Genomic DNA, 15,495 nt, shown 5'->3' with positions numbered 1-15,495 from the left:
ACAATTTTTTTGTTTCACTCGGATGTGTGTGATTTTGAAAAATAATTCCCAGGACAATCATGGCTCCGCTGTATTCACGCTGCCAGGCAAGGGGCGCGTTTGTTTACTAGAATTACCCAGTTGCAGGCTCCAGCCGGGAAAGTGGGCGTGGCAATCACTTCTGCGCTTGCGCCCTTCTTGTCGCTGATATGGTTTGTGCGGCGGGCAGTGCAGCGCGAATGACAAGCTGAAGTCTCAGTTGCAAGCTTTAAGTGAGAGACGGCTCTACAGACCTGGTATGTGTGTTCCGTTTTGTGCCAAGTATGATATATAACATTTGTTGTGTGTGCTCGGTTACACGGGTAATGTTCAGTTGGGGTTCTCGATTAAAGAAATTTTAATTCATACCATCTTTTCAGTATTCAGTTACTTAAAAGTTATTTGTAAAATGTCATTTCTGTTGAAAGCAGTGTTTGTTTATTACTTTCTGGTTCTGTCCAGTTCTCCTCCAGGTCAAAGGACAAGAAAAGTGTAAATGAATGAGGTGCCAATTTGATACCCCCCCTCCCCCTTGCCCCAGATTGTGATTGCTAACCTTATAACCTGGGCCTCTTCTCCCCTCTGAGTACTGCAAGGGCCACAACACCATTTTCTGTGAGTTCCTAATAGCCCCTAAAGCAGTTACAATTTACAAATCTCTTTAAAACCAGTGAACATTTTTAATGAGCCTATGTTGGAACCAGGGGTGCTGCTGCCATGAGGTGAGTTGATAATCTTCCCCAGGGCCGCCATCAGGGGGACACAAGGGATCCAGTTGTCCCGGACGATCCTCAATTAAAGGTGGCCCGGCTGTGATACAGTTTTTTAGTTCGGGCCCCCTTTAAAGAATTACGGGCCATGTCATTGGTGGTCAGCGGGTAATTTGGTTGGTTGCGCTCCGTGCAGTATGCACGGGGCGCAACCATAGAAAATTATGCAGATGCAGCAGGGAGCCAGGGGACATATCAAGAGGACGCAACCGAAGGGGGAGCTGGAGGAAACAGGTGGTCGCTGGGGGGAGCTGCTGAAAGCAGGAGGTCGCTGGGTGGGGAGCTTGAGGATGCTTGGGGGGAGCCACAGGAAGCAGGAGAACGCTGGTGGGGGGAGCTGGAGGATTCTTGGTGGGTAGCTAGAAGATGTAGGGGGGAATGGGACAATGCTGGGAGGGGAGCTGGTCCAGAAAACTTCGTTGTGAGGGGCCCCGTTATTTCTGATGGCGGCCCTGATCTTCCCTCAGGCAACAATGCCCTACAGGTTACCAGGAGCAGAAAAAGCTGTTTCTGGTGACTGTAAGTAAGAAATTCTGGTTTTAAAAATTGAAATTCAGCTCTTCTTGTGCAGAAAGAGCAGTTGCACTCTCTGTGATAACAATGCAGCCCCCCCTCAACACACTCTGAAGCTAAAAAGTTAAAGGAAGTCTATATCATAAGAATGAATCCTTAACCAATATAGTTTATATTATATTAAGTAGCCTAGTAAAGACACTTACCAAACTGAAAGATATATTTACCAGTAAATATTGCCCTTTTACAAGTTTTACCTTGAACCATTGTTTTGTGAAAGGCTGTGCACTTCCTCAGATCACCTGACCGGACATAATGCAACTCTAACTGTAACAGTAAAAGTGTGGGAGCAAAATACAGAACTTTGTCCATTAATTGGCTGATGTGACCTAGCATGTATTTGATATTGTGCCTTTGGTTTGTCTGTGTGCACCAACCGTGAATCGTATGATGTCAGGGGGTTGCCCCATATTATGTAAAATGGCAGTTTTCTATTTACGATTATCTAATGACACATGCTACTAAAAAAGTGTATTTTTGTGAAAATGAGTTATTTAGATAAAGCAGGAACTTATAAATGAGAAATTTCTCCTGACCAGAAACACTGTTTGAGGCAGCATTTCATTACATTCTGTCTGCTGATAGTAGAATAATTTAGCTCTTGTCCACTTGTGTCCACCATGGGATTTGAGCTCTAATAGCAATTAAAATTGAAAGCTGCTTACTTAGACATAAGCATCTCTATTGTGTGCTTACAAAGTAACTTCTTGCCATAGATATATGTACATATATATATGTGATAAATTGTATATCTAGGATCTTTTCTAGCTCTGAGTTGTCTGACCTTTAGTTCAAATGCATGCAAGATATTCACAGTTTATAGGAGTAGTTCAACCTTAAATATGTTTAGAGACAGGTGTGCTAACTTTAAATCATATCTGCAAACTATTCATTTTTCTGCTGCTCTCCATTTTAGCATGGATTTCAGCATATAAAATTGTATGTATTCATGTTTTTTAAAGAAACAGGTTTCAGTGATTATTATATTACGGGTTTCTGTATTGTGTGGGGCTCTTTAACAAATTGGTTCAGAAGCCAGAGTTCCCCTTTAAGCCTGTGCAAGATACTTGAATATCCTGCATTTCTATTATACATTTAAGCAGGTGTTTCATTACCATTTTTTAATGTAAGTCTGTTTCTATACCCCCTGTTTTCCAGGATTATATTATAAATGCTGAGTTTTATGTAAAGTGTTAAGATGTCCCGAAAGCTTTCCAAAAAGGTCAATGTTTCCAGCTCCTTGGAATCTGAAGACCTAAGCCTTGAAACTACAGTACCTACCGATGATATCTCATCATCTGATGAGCCAAATGGCTCAACTAAAATAACCAAGCAACTGATCGAGCGGAAAGAACTTCTTCATAATCTACAGCTTCTGAAGATAGAATTGTCTCAGAAAAATCTGATGATTGACAATTTAAAAGGGGAATATTTGACTAAGGTAAGTATATTCTATCAACGAAGAACTCTTACTCTAATGTTATGCATTGGGCAGTATAATAAACAGTAGTGACTGGAAAGGTATCTCCTATAGCAATACTGTAAGGGCGAGGTCAGACGAAGTATATACCCACTTCTCTCATCCCTGCGCTTTTCTGCCTGGCTGAGAGAAGTGGATCTGGGTCTGTACAATCCCCTGTGTGTCTGCCTTAAAGACTAGGGCAACTGCGAAAGTTTGCTTGTCAAGTGCTTGCATTCCAAAGTGGTGCCTAAAATATTAGCACCTTTCTTTATGGACTTGTACACAAGCTCTCTGTCAGAGAACAGAAGTGTATTCTCTGTATAGTAAATTTTTATGATCGCTGTTGCAGGAGGGGTTGTTGATAAATCATTGTATGTATTGTAGGATTAATGGGCATGAATGGTATAGGCTTAAGTAAACAGGATCATTCTAGTATTCTGAACAATTTAGACATTTGCTGCCTCTCTTGGAATGATTGATGCATCAACTAAGCTTATATTGTATTAAACAAGAAGAGGGCACACACTCATGGTGTAAAACTGCAGTTTTATATAAATATAATTAGTAAAATTGCACTTGTATATTCAGTATAGTGTACAAACATGCACATTAAGTATATAAGTTAACCCATGTAGGTATTTGAAACTGGTCCTCTGTCCTGCTTGGTACCATAGGCCTTCCTGTCCTTCAGATATTCTTAATAGAGCTAAATAGCTACAGTGCAACTAGACTCCAGAGTGATATTTACCAAGTTATAATGGGATGTACTGGAATAGACTGATTAAAAAGTCTTTTGGCAGAAACTGCTTGTATTTTAAAGAAATGTTTATGTGCCTTTTGTGTGCCACAAATTGTCGGGTGTTTTTTTCTACCCACATTGCAGAATTCCAGTTTAACCATCAGCAAATGTTGATTTCAGACATTGCAGCTTGTTTACAGTGCACCAATATAGACATATGCTTGCCCCAATTCTGTAGCTTCTGTTTATGCAATTCTCCAGAGTTCCCCAAATCAATCAGTACATGTAATTGTACGTAATTTATCACAAGACCGGAGGGGCACATTGGTGCCGCCATAAATGTTAGGACCATTTATAGGTATGAGTATCAGCAGTTGTACTATTTAAAGGAAAAGGAAATGTAAAAACTAAGTAAGCTTTATCAGAAAGGTCTAAGTAAATACAGCCATAAGCACTCACAGATAAGCTGTCCTCAGTAAAAAGAAGCCACATTTCTTTCCTTTTATTCTTTATACCTGATCTTCTGTGTCATATTTCCTTCTCTCAAAAAAATCCTTCAGGGCATGGCATGAGTCTGCTCAGTTTTCTCCTCTCTTCTCTCTCACCCTCCCATCATCTCTCTCTCCCCCTCCCAACTGTGCTGTACCAGCCAGAGCTGCAGCAAGGATGCTACTGAGACCAAAAACTGTCAACTGCTATCTTAAATAAACAGAGGGAAGCTTCTAGGGCTGTTAACTCAGGTATAGTAAAGCTTTCTGCAGAATAAATATAGCATTCTAGCTTGCACTAATGTGGCGAATCTATTGCAAGTAAAATGCCAAGATGCCTTTCCTTTTAATGGGATATATGGTATTAGTTCATCAGTTCAGCTTTTTTATTTATTAATTTTTTCACAGATAGAAGAACTTGAAGAGAAGCTGAATGACACACTTCATCAGAAACAATTATTGGCATTACGGTTAGACACACAAAGTAAATTACAGCAGGAAGATGCCAGGTAGTAGAGTATAAATGTATCAATATCTGTGTTCATGAATTTTCCTTTTATGTTTTATTTTTAGCCCTAAAGGAATTAATATAATGTACCCATGGTTAGTAAATACATATATTTCATTTATTATTTATTATTTTTGCTAATATGTTATTTTTATTTTTAATACTGACAAGATTTTAGCATGTTATTGCTGTGTGAAAATGATGAGAGAGAAAGCAGGCGATATATTGCTATTCAGTGTTAGTCCCTGGGATACACACTTATAAGTCATTTTGAAACACCATTTGCCATGCCTTTACTGGTTATTAATGCCTATTTAGTAAAGCACAACACATGGCTGTAACAAGATATTCTCTAGTATTTAGGGGTGAACAAATAATTTCTACAACATTTAAAATAACTAGTTTTGTTCTAACTTAATTCACAACTTAGTTGTCCATATTTCTAATTGATATTAACTACTCAATTTGTGTAGTAATGCCACATAAAATGGCTTGCCTTCTGTAGATTGTTTAGCTCTCATGCCTAGTTAAAATCAAATGTTTTTAAATGAAGGTACAGTGCAATACAGTGTTTGACTGGACTGGTAGCTCTACTTGTAGGTGAGTTGGCTCATTGATCCCTCACTCTGCAATGGGAGATTTCTTTCACTGGGTGCTCACTTATTTCAACCCACGCTTACACTGATTGTAACAATAAGCAGTTACTTTATTGTGGCATGGTGCTCTTCTATTCTAAGGTAGCTTCTCCATGCGTTTACCCTTTCCCATTAGTATATGTTCAATAAAATCTAACATAAACATTTGAATATCTTCTTTTTTACAAAGCAAAATATGATCTCATGTCCCTTTTTAAATGATGCGTAGCACCCATTCCTGCCCTGTGAAAAAGATAGTATTCGCTTATAAGGAATTTGCAAAGTATTTCTTTACATTTTCCAAATTGGTGTTTCCCTGTGGCCTGATTCTGAGTTTTGTTTTGGCAAGGAAACACCAGGAACTAATGAAAAAAGAGATGGAAACAATATTATTAAGACTTCAGCAGTCAGAAGAGACCAATCGGCAGCTTAGAGAGCGTGCAGGTGATGTCCGCCGTAGTTTACGGGACCTTGAATTAACAAAAGAAACCTATGAGGAACTAAGTGCTCTTCCTGAGGATCAACTGTCTATTCCTGAATATGTTGCTGTGAGTATTTTTTATTTTACTGAATAATTGAAATATATGTATATGTTGCTGCAATATAAGTGTTGCTGTAAGACTTGTGTCTGACAATAATTATTATAGGTGATAGTACTATTTCTGACTATGGTAGTACTATTTATTTATCACAGATTTAATATTTTTCAGGGTCCATTTGGCTTATGTAACACGCGTACCATGCCTTTTAATGTAAAGGTTAATTGCAGGACTGTGGAGTCGGTAGATAACTTCTCCGACTCCTCAGTTTCTGATACTTCCCACTCCGACTTCACGACTCCGACTCCTCTGTTTTTAATATGTTAATTTATTTTATACATCCAGGAAGGGGAAGGGGCACTTAAAACACAACTGAACTGATAATAAATTTTATCTATACTCCTACTCCTAATGATTTCCCTAGAATCCCATAGTCATGTTTAAAGTTTAAGCTAACATTACAGCTGAATTACAGCAGTTTTTCAAATGTTTTAAAGCTTCAGTCTTAAAAGAACAGTAACACCAAAAAATAAAAGAGCTTTTAAAGTAATAAAAATATAATGCACTGTTGCCCTGCACTGGTAATACTGGTGTGTTTGCTACAGTAAAACTACTATAATTTATATAATAAACTGCTGTGTAGCCACGGGGGCAGCCATTCAAGCTGGAAGAAAGGAGAAAAGGCACAGGTTACATAGCAGATAACAGACAAGTTCTGTAGAATACAATGGTGTTTTATCTGTTATCTGCTATGTGCCTGTGCCTTTTCTCCTTTGAATGGCTGCCTCCATGGCCACACAGCATCTTATTTATATAAATTATAGTAGGGTTTCTGTAGCAAACCCCCCAGCTGTACCAGTGCAGGAACGGCTGCCCCCGGGGCTACACAGCGGGGTATTTATATAAACTATAGTAGGGTTTCTGTAGCAAACACCCCAGCTGTACCAGTGCAGGAATGGCTGCCCCCGGAGCTACACAGTGGGGTATTTATATAAACTATAGTAGGGTTTCTGTAGCAAACACCCCAGCTGTACCAGTGCAGGAATGGCTGCCCCCGGGGCTACACAGCGGGGTATTTATATAAACTATAGTAGGGTTTCTGTAGCAAACACCCCAGCTGTACCAGTGCAGGAATGGCTGCCCCCGGGGCTACATAGCGGGGTATTTATATAAACTATAGTAGGGTTTCTGTAGCAAACACCCCAGCTGTACCAGTGCAGGAATGGCTGCCCCCATACTACACAGCAGCTTATTTATATAAATTATAGTAGATTTTCTAAAGTAAACACACAGTGCAGGGCAGCTGCACATTATATTTTAGTTACTTTTATACACTTTCATTTTTTGGTGTTACTGTTCCTTTAAACTATTGACTATCCATTCCCTTCACGTATACAAGTATTTCTAGTCCTGCAAATTTTTTTTACTTAGTTATCAGTGAGAGTTAGGCTAGGTTCCCAGTGGGCATTGTGTTCCCAGTAACAGAGGAACACGACGCAGTGGAGCTGCCGCACCGTAACTGTGCGTTACGTCCCATTTAGTGAAGCATACAGTCAATGAAAAGCTTCATGGTCACCCAATGTGTTCGTTTATGCACTGCGTGCATTGGGCTTTATTCTTATAGCAGAGAAGTAATTAATTATGACTGTTTGTGAATTGGGACATTTAAACTTGCTTTATTTTTTTTTTTTTATTCCCATTTAAATTTAGTAGGAGTCGGTTCATTTTTTGCCAACTCCGACTCCAGGTACCCAAAATTGCCCTCGACTCCGACTCCACAGCCCTGGTTAATTGCACCGTGTACAGTAATACATATTAAAATCATGAAATGCACAATATATAGGTAGCAAGATAAGTTAATGACGCAGCCTATTAAAGTGATACTCACACATTCTAATGAAAATCCATAGGAATGTTTCAGTATTAGTAATTAGTTGTGACCTGCAAAATGTTTGGGGCCAAAACAACCCAAAGCTGGCCCCAGTCCAACGATTCTTACCGAGCCCGACACTCCGACATGGCAAAAGGCTCTTCTGTAGTTGTTTCAGTCATGTAGGGTTGGAGGCAGTGCGATAATTCCATGGGCTAAAGTAATGTTTTTATTTGTAAATAGCCTATGGAAGAATCGTGCCCCCCCCCCCCAAATAAATAAAAAATTAAAAAAACAATTATATGAAGATTGGTTCCTGTAGTAAGTATGTAGGAATTAACAGACAACGGGGCAACATATCTTGATTTGACTTATTTTAAAATAGGCTCTATATACCATGCCTGTATTATGTTGTTTGTCCACATGATGGCGCTTGTGTCACAATAATAATATAAAGACATTTCATAGCCATTATGCAGAAAGTTGGTTGAATGAAAAAAGCAAACAAAAATTTAAAAATTTGCGACTTTTTTGACACAACCATGACTTTTTCCTCATTCGGCAGATTTTTCTCACAGCAAATTTGTCGCAGTTTTGCAAAGAAATTCGCCAATGGCGCAATGCAGAATTTCCCTGTGAATCAATGCCTGGCAAAAACAATTAGTTCATCACTAGTAACAATAGTTACTTCTTGGTAAAGCACAAACGATTTACTTTATGTGCTGTAGCAACTTGTTCCTTATTATTTATAAGTTTTTTTTTGGATTCCCCAGTTGATCCATAATAATTCTGCCCCGCTGAAAGCCATCAGTGCTCTATTTAACAAAAAGTCAAACCCTTACCTGATCTGTGGCCCTATTTTAAAATTGAGGTGTATAATTATTAGGAATGCTCCAAACCCACTTTTTTGGTTCGGCTAAACTCACAAACACAAACCGAAGAGTGAACCGAATAGAATCTGAACCCTGATTAGCATATGTGAAACCCCCCCCAATATTGAACCCTTCTGAATGATAATTAGCATATGCAAATTTATGCTAATTAGGATTTGGATTCTGTTTGGCCAGGACTGTAGATTCAGCCGAAACCGAACCCTGCAAAAAAAGGCTGAATTCTGGTCGAATACCGAACCAAATCCTGGATTTAGTGCATCCCTAATAATTATCATGTGACTAACCTGAAAAACCCAGAGAAAATATGCCAGGGAAAAGGGGCCAAAATCAAGAGGTGCTTTTCTGAGCTATTTTGCAAATTACATGAATTTTGTATTTTTATCTGTTTTTGGGATATTTGCATTATCAGACTTTTCACTCATGTGAGAGTCAGCAACTGACTGATGCAGAAAATACATATACGGGGCCAATGCTCTGGACCTTCAAAGAGAGCTGTTGAGCTGAAGCCTGCCTGGCAGTACAGGTATCGGATCCCTTATCCGGAACCCCTTATCCACAAAGTTCTGAATTACGGAAATGCCATCTCCCATAGACTCCATTTTAATCAAATAATTCACATTTTTAAAAATTATTTCTTTTTTTCTCTGTAATAATAAAACAGTACATTGTACTTGATCCTAACTAAGATATAATGGATCCTTATTGGTAGCAAAACAATCCTATATGGTTTATTTAATGTTTAAAAGATTTTATTAGTAGACTTAAGGCAGAAGATCCGAATTACAGAAATATCCCTTATCCGGAAAACCCCAGGTCCCAAGCATTCTGGATAACAGGTCCCATACCTGTATAAAACTGCTACTTTCTCAGAAACTGCTAAACATATATAATTCATGTAAATTAAAATAACCTGCAAACGTGCACAAAAAGAGGATCACTCTGAATAAGTTTTAATTTTTTGGGGTTTAGAATTCCTTCAAGATTTTTATTCTAAAGTAAAACAACATTTCATTTAGCACATTAAAATCTATAAATAGGACAGAGAACACAATTTCAGTACTGTGTATGATCTCCTAATCAGTATTAGTAGCTCCATGTCTACTTTGTAGCACTTCTGAAACAAACTCAGTTTTTATTAGTTCCAAGCTATGTTACTTTATGCTAAAAAAAAAAAATTCTAAAAGTAACATCGGCAAAATGTGTGTTATGTGCTGTTACTAATAAACTTTTTTTTGCATATAGTAATAGGATACAGTGCATAGGCACTAATATGTTTGTGTGGCCTGCAGCCTTCCTTAAAACTGCATAGAAAAATGCTGACCATGTCTCATGTTTTTTTCCCGCCTTCATTATTTACCTTATTCTGTCACTGTATTTCAGATTCGATTCTATAAAGTGATACAGCCACTGAGGGATAAATCTAATGACCTAGAGGTGACAAAAGAAAAACTATTGGAAGAGCTGAATGACTATAAAAAGCAGCTAAGGACCATGACAGAGGTACTATTTTGCTTCATCGATATACAACAGTATGTAGCCAGCAAGAAAGTATTAATTGAAACTAGACTCTATAAGAAAGTTAAAAGTAACTTTAAAAATTGTTTTGGTAGTGAACTATTAGCTGAAAGACTATAGAATTTAAAGGTATATTCACTTTAAAGGGAAACGAAAGGTAAAGTCACTTGGGGGTGCCAAAATGTTAGGCACCCCCAAGTGACTTTAACCGCATACCTCGTACCCCGGGCTGGTGCCCCTGTTGGGAGAAAACAGCACCAGCCCGGGGCACCTGGAGCGCAGCGCTTCCGTGTTCTGGCTTCCTCTTCCTGAATGCCAGCGGTGGGCACATGCGCAGTAGAGTGAAAAGCCGACTTTAATGTTTAAGTTCGGCTTTTCTCTCTACTGCGCATGCGCGCGCAGCGAAACAAGAGGAAGGAAGCGCCGGCAGCTACCCCGGGCTGGTGCTGTTCCCTCCTCACAGGGGCACCAGCCCGGGGTAAAAGGTAGGTGGTCAAAGTCACTTGGGGGTGCCTAACATTTTGGCACCCCCAAGTGACTTTGACTTTCTTTTCCCTTTAAGAAATGTTTGCAAAAAGTAACAGCCCATGACATTATAAATATTCAGCATGTCTGCAACCCCCTTCCTGAGAGAGAATGTGAGTAAGGAGTGAGGAGTGCTCACTTTCACTGGCTTTGCTATCACTAGAGTGAAATACTAGAGTCACTAGACCTCCGCTACTGAACAGGTGAAACTTACTGTAACATCACATGACACATTCTGACTGCTTTTGTGTGCGTTGTGATTAATATAGAGTTTAAGATTCTACAAAGGCTTGTGGAGTCAATGGCCAGACAAAGAGTATGCAGAAATTTAGGCAAATGGCAGATATTCCAAATATGTACAAATCTATAGATGTTGTTGAACTGCTTCATTTGGATGCTGATGGGATTCTGAGAGTTGCAGTGCAGCTACTGTACATCTGGAGAACTGCATATTAGCATTCCTGATGTGCATATACTGAAAAGAGAACACAAGCGGGGTAGAAATCTTGAACATTGTTGGGTTTCTGTACAAGTCTAAGGCAACCTCAACCCTTTTGCTATGAATATTTTAGCCTCCCCGTCTACCTTTTTTGGCCTCCCCGTCTACCTTTTTTGGCCTCCCCGTCTTCCTTTTTTGGCCTCCCATCTTTTCTGCAGATTCACATACTCTGCACTGCTGTCAGTTACCTGAGTTTAGGGACTGACTCACAATAATCAGCCCTGTAGCATCAGCTTAAATGACAGCCGAACCTCATTTTGATGACAGATGTTTCCTCTAACTCCATCTTGGCTATGTGCAGGAAAAATAGGTTTTGTGCGCTCTTAAAAAAACTGTGTACCTAGATCAAAATAAGATAGTTGTGTTTTCTCGCAAAATTCCTTGTAGTCACTACAGTTTGTTGCGCAGAGCTTAGAGGGAACATTGTGGATGACACCTACGTTTAGCTTGTCTAAAGCTGCTCAGAGTGCACTTAGCTTGTGCAATCTCGCTCCTAGAAAAAGATCCAAAATGGTGAGCTTCTGTATACGACCTAGGAGGCCTGTGTCATTTCTTATAGAGATGCTGAACCTGTTTAGTGTATATATAATACAGCATTTCTACCAATATTCATTTTTAGGGTTTAGTTCTCCTTGAAAATAAACAAAAATTGTTAGTTTTACAATATAATGTCCTCTAAATTTATATCTGTCCTTTGCCTCCAAAAGTCCCTTCACGTGCTGGTGGCACAGGGCAAAAGGCACCTCCATTCTACCCTAAAATCTGACATCCTGCCTTGTTGCTACTCAGAACATTATACTCTGTATATAAGCTCATGTACACTGATACCTTCATGAGTCTAATATTGTAGCCCAGTCCATTTGTGAAGATGTTGTCTGATAGAACTGTATAACTCATTCTATTTCTGTAAAGTCATGCCAAATTTCAGAGATCAAGAGTAATTCTGTGTACACTCGGATGTTATTTGTTTGGTCAAGGGATGAGCAAAAATCTAATACAGATTCATGTGGTTTTTGTAGTTTGATTCTTTTTTTTTTTTTTCTTCTTCTTTCACTGAGTTTATGAAATAATGCTACATTCAAAAGCCAGGGCAGTACATGCTGTGTTTGTACAAGCTCAGTGGGGCACTACTGGGAACTATATTACTTTATCCCAATTTAATGCATACTCCACATGTAATAAAACCTCATATTTTAAGTAATAGTATGCAAGGCTTTAAAATCCTTTCTTACCCAGCAATCATAAGCAGTTGAATGCCTTAACTTGTTTTCAGCAGCTGCAGGAATACAAACGTGACAACTCTATTCTAAAGGAAAACATACCCTATTTATAATTGAAATTTACTCTCTATAAAAAAATATATATATAGAAGCCACATAGGCTGTTTCACACATGAGGGTTGATTCACTAAGGTGCGTTAAAACGAGCACAATTTATAGCATGCGTTAACGCACGATTCACTAAAAGGATACTTGCGTTAATTTAGACGTGATGCTGTTTGCGTTATTTAAGTTGTGAAGACTATTTTTGTGTGGTATTTGATGCAACGCGTGCTAATTAACGCAGTACGCACACATTGTCGCTGCGTGCGAAAAAACGTTCACAATATTAGCCATACACGCCATTACTTTTGGAAAACTACTTTTCTGAAAATATCATATTAGTCTGTGCCAAAATTAACACCTACGGTAAGGCGGTAATTATAGAAAAGTACAGTTCATGAGCTTTAGGCAACACAATATGGACTTTGCAGTGTGATTTATTCAAGTATGTGTTGGCCCTAGAGTGATGCATCCTCCAGTTTGCAGGGAAATGGTCATTTAGTGTTTGTGAATCATGCGTTAGTATTAATTCTGTGTGAGAATTAACGCATTCGGTTGCATGCTAATTAACACACGCAATTTGCTACTTAACGCATGTGATAATACTTTAGCGAACTGCGCGTTATTTTGCAGCAATTTTAACGCAAAAAAGCATGTGATACCGCTTATCGACCTTTAGTGAATCAACCCTATTGAGTCTTGAGGGTGTTGATTTAAATGGGTAGGAATGGACATGGCTGCTCTGACTTGGTATCCGTATACAAAGACTCTGATAAACTGTTGTCCCCACTGGCCAAATATAGTTGTGACTGGTAGAATGCTTGCATGATTCCACCAAGTAATACAGTAACTTCTGACATTAACATCTGTCAACAAAAAAGCCCTGAAATATATTACTGAACTCTAACACTGCGTTATATTTTTTTAAGTTTTGTAATAGATAATAAATGTATTATCAGTCATTTTTTTGTTTTGTTTTTTAGTAGGGACAGGTCTAAATTTTGTAATTTAACATTATTTTCATTTAGCATTATGAAGAGGAAAGGAAATGTCGCTCTGAAATGGAGATAAGATGCCAAAGATTAGCCCTTCAGCTGGCTGACACTAAACAGTTGATTCAACAAGGAGACTATAAACTGGAAAATTATGACAAAGTTAAAAGGTAAAAAATCCTTTTAGTGTTTTTCATATTATAAAATTCATTAAAATATACAGAAAATATACAGTAGTGCCTTTTTATTGGAGAATACTTCCTGTGTGTCATGGGCCCTAACATATTAGTGTAAGTGTTTTAGATTATATTTGTGATTTGTAGGAATATTTCAGTTTTGTCTAGAATTGATTAAGTATCTTGTGATTGAGACTTCCTTTACAACAAAATTCTGAACTAATGCTTTTATCTGTTATGTCTCAACTGATTCTGCATCTATCTGTGTGGAGCAAAAAAAGAAGGGTCAGGGAGACGCCAAGGCTTTCTGCCTTAGTTACTCCCTTCCCCTTGTTGTTTGCGTAAGAACAATATACACTGTTTTAAAGTAAGGTTTTGTTTCCACTCTGTTTTTGAAAAAAAACAAAAAAAACAAAGTATAAGATATTAGCAAGATTTCATCTGCGGAGGGAGCATTATCACTCTAAACTGAATCACTAAAGTTCCTGACAAGGCCTTACCCAGACTGACTAATGAAACACCTCCTTCTGGTGGCCGAATTATCTGGAAACATGTTAGTGATTATATGGTTTTAACCAAGCAATAGTTTTTTTGACCTGAATATTAAAGTTTTGAAAAACATCAGGCAAAACTCTTCTAAACCATTAATTGATGTGTATAATATTGCCTTACTGATTAGTTCTTGACATTTTCTGTTCTTTTTCTATTAGTGAACGAGATGCCATTGAACATGAGCTGTTTAAACTTAGGAAGAAATTCGAAATCCTTGATGTTTCATACAAGGCACAGACTAAAGATCAGAATGATTTGGCTCAAGAGGTACTTTTTTCTGAAGTTGGTCTATTGGACTTTATTGTAACTTGGACCTGTTCTGGCAAACCTATTTCTGCCTGATCTGGTAGCCCCTACATGTTTCTGAACTGCCGCCTCTGCTCTAATTTGGCCTAATAGTACTGCTGGTAGACAAGCTATCCTGTATTTTAGTGACTGGGGAATAAGGCAAAAGTGCCCATACTGCCTTCAATTCACCTTAGGGTGATGGCACAGGGGGAGATTTGCTGCCTATGGGAAATCTGCTCTACCTAAAAAATACCTTTGTATTGGTGTCAGTGGTACATCTCCAGCACTTAAAACATATGAATTGCGCAACCGCAGAAAATTGCCTTCTGCATTTTCTGGTTATTTAATTTAATCAACATGTTTACCACAAGCAATTCACACTGATACCAAAGAAAAGGTATTTTCAGGAGATTTGTCGCCTGTCGGTAGTGCAGATTTCCCTCTGGCAGATGGAATGCCAGGAGATTCATCATCCCTGATAAAGGTGTGCTATAGTGGCCACAGTTCTTTTGAAAATATCTTCCCCTTAAAAGAAAACTATACCCCCAGAAAGAATACTTAACCAACAGATGGCAATTTTTTATTTAGGAGTACTCAATAGCACATACTATTAAAAAAAGTATATTTCTAGGAAAATATTTATTTAGTTGAAGCAGGGTTTTATATATGAGTTTGTTTATGCAATATATATTTAGACCTACATTGTTAAGGGGTATAGTTTTTCTTGAATGTAAAATGTTTTAAATGTGAGATCCAAATGTTAGTTTAACTGTCTGACTTAATTGCAGGAAAATGCCTTTTTCCCCCAGTCTCCCGTCACTCTACCTCTTTCTCCCTGTTTTCCAGCTTTACCCCAATTTCCCAGCTATCCTGCAAAAGAAAAAAAAAAAAAAAAATCCATTGGACAAATGCACAGGAACTTTTCCCAATATTAAGGTTGCAATATGCGCAGTGGCTTCAAATGGCTTTATGCACATGCATGGTGATGTAACTTCTGGTTACATTACATCTGATTTTCAAAAATTTGCAGCTCGCGACTGACGTGCACCTTGTACCTTCCGTAAAATATCCAGTTTACAGATCTGAAATACACTGCGCTATTAGCTCAAATTAACTTGTGGTGTTAAGTCT

General features: G+C 38.4%; 1 protein-coding gene across 1 annotated transcript in view; it reads left to right on the top strand.

The window, feature by feature from the left end:
- Positions 1–181: 181 nt before the first annotated feature.
- pibf1 (progesterone immunomodulatory binding factor 1) overlaps positions 182–15,495 on the top strand; it is a gene marked incomplete at its 3' end in the record, with an annotated part of 81,852 nt that continues 66,538 nt past the window's right edge. Inside the window, 7 exon segments of the mRNA NM_001142161.1 lie at positions 182–275; positions 2,520–2,802; positions 4,459–4,559; positions 5,543–5,741; positions 9,876–9,995; positions 13,385–13,518; positions 14,235–14,343. Of these exon segments, the coding sequence (NP_001135633.1) occupies positions 2,560–2,802; positions 4,459–4,559; positions 5,543–5,741; positions 9,876–9,995; positions 13,385–13,518; positions 14,235–14,343 (906 nt within the window). The 5' untranslated portion in view covers positions 182–275; positions 2,520–2,559.

This window comes from Xenopus tropicalis, chromosome 2 (assembly GCF_000004195.4).
Source record: "Xenopus tropicalis strain Nigerian chromosome 2, UCB_Xtro_10.0, whole genome shotgun sequence".
In the NCBI taxonomy this organism is placed as follows: Eukaryota; Metazoa; Chordata; class Amphibia; order Anura; family Pipidae; genus Xenopus; species Xenopus tropicalis.
This window is presented reverse-complemented; position numbering and strand designations above follow the sequence as displayed.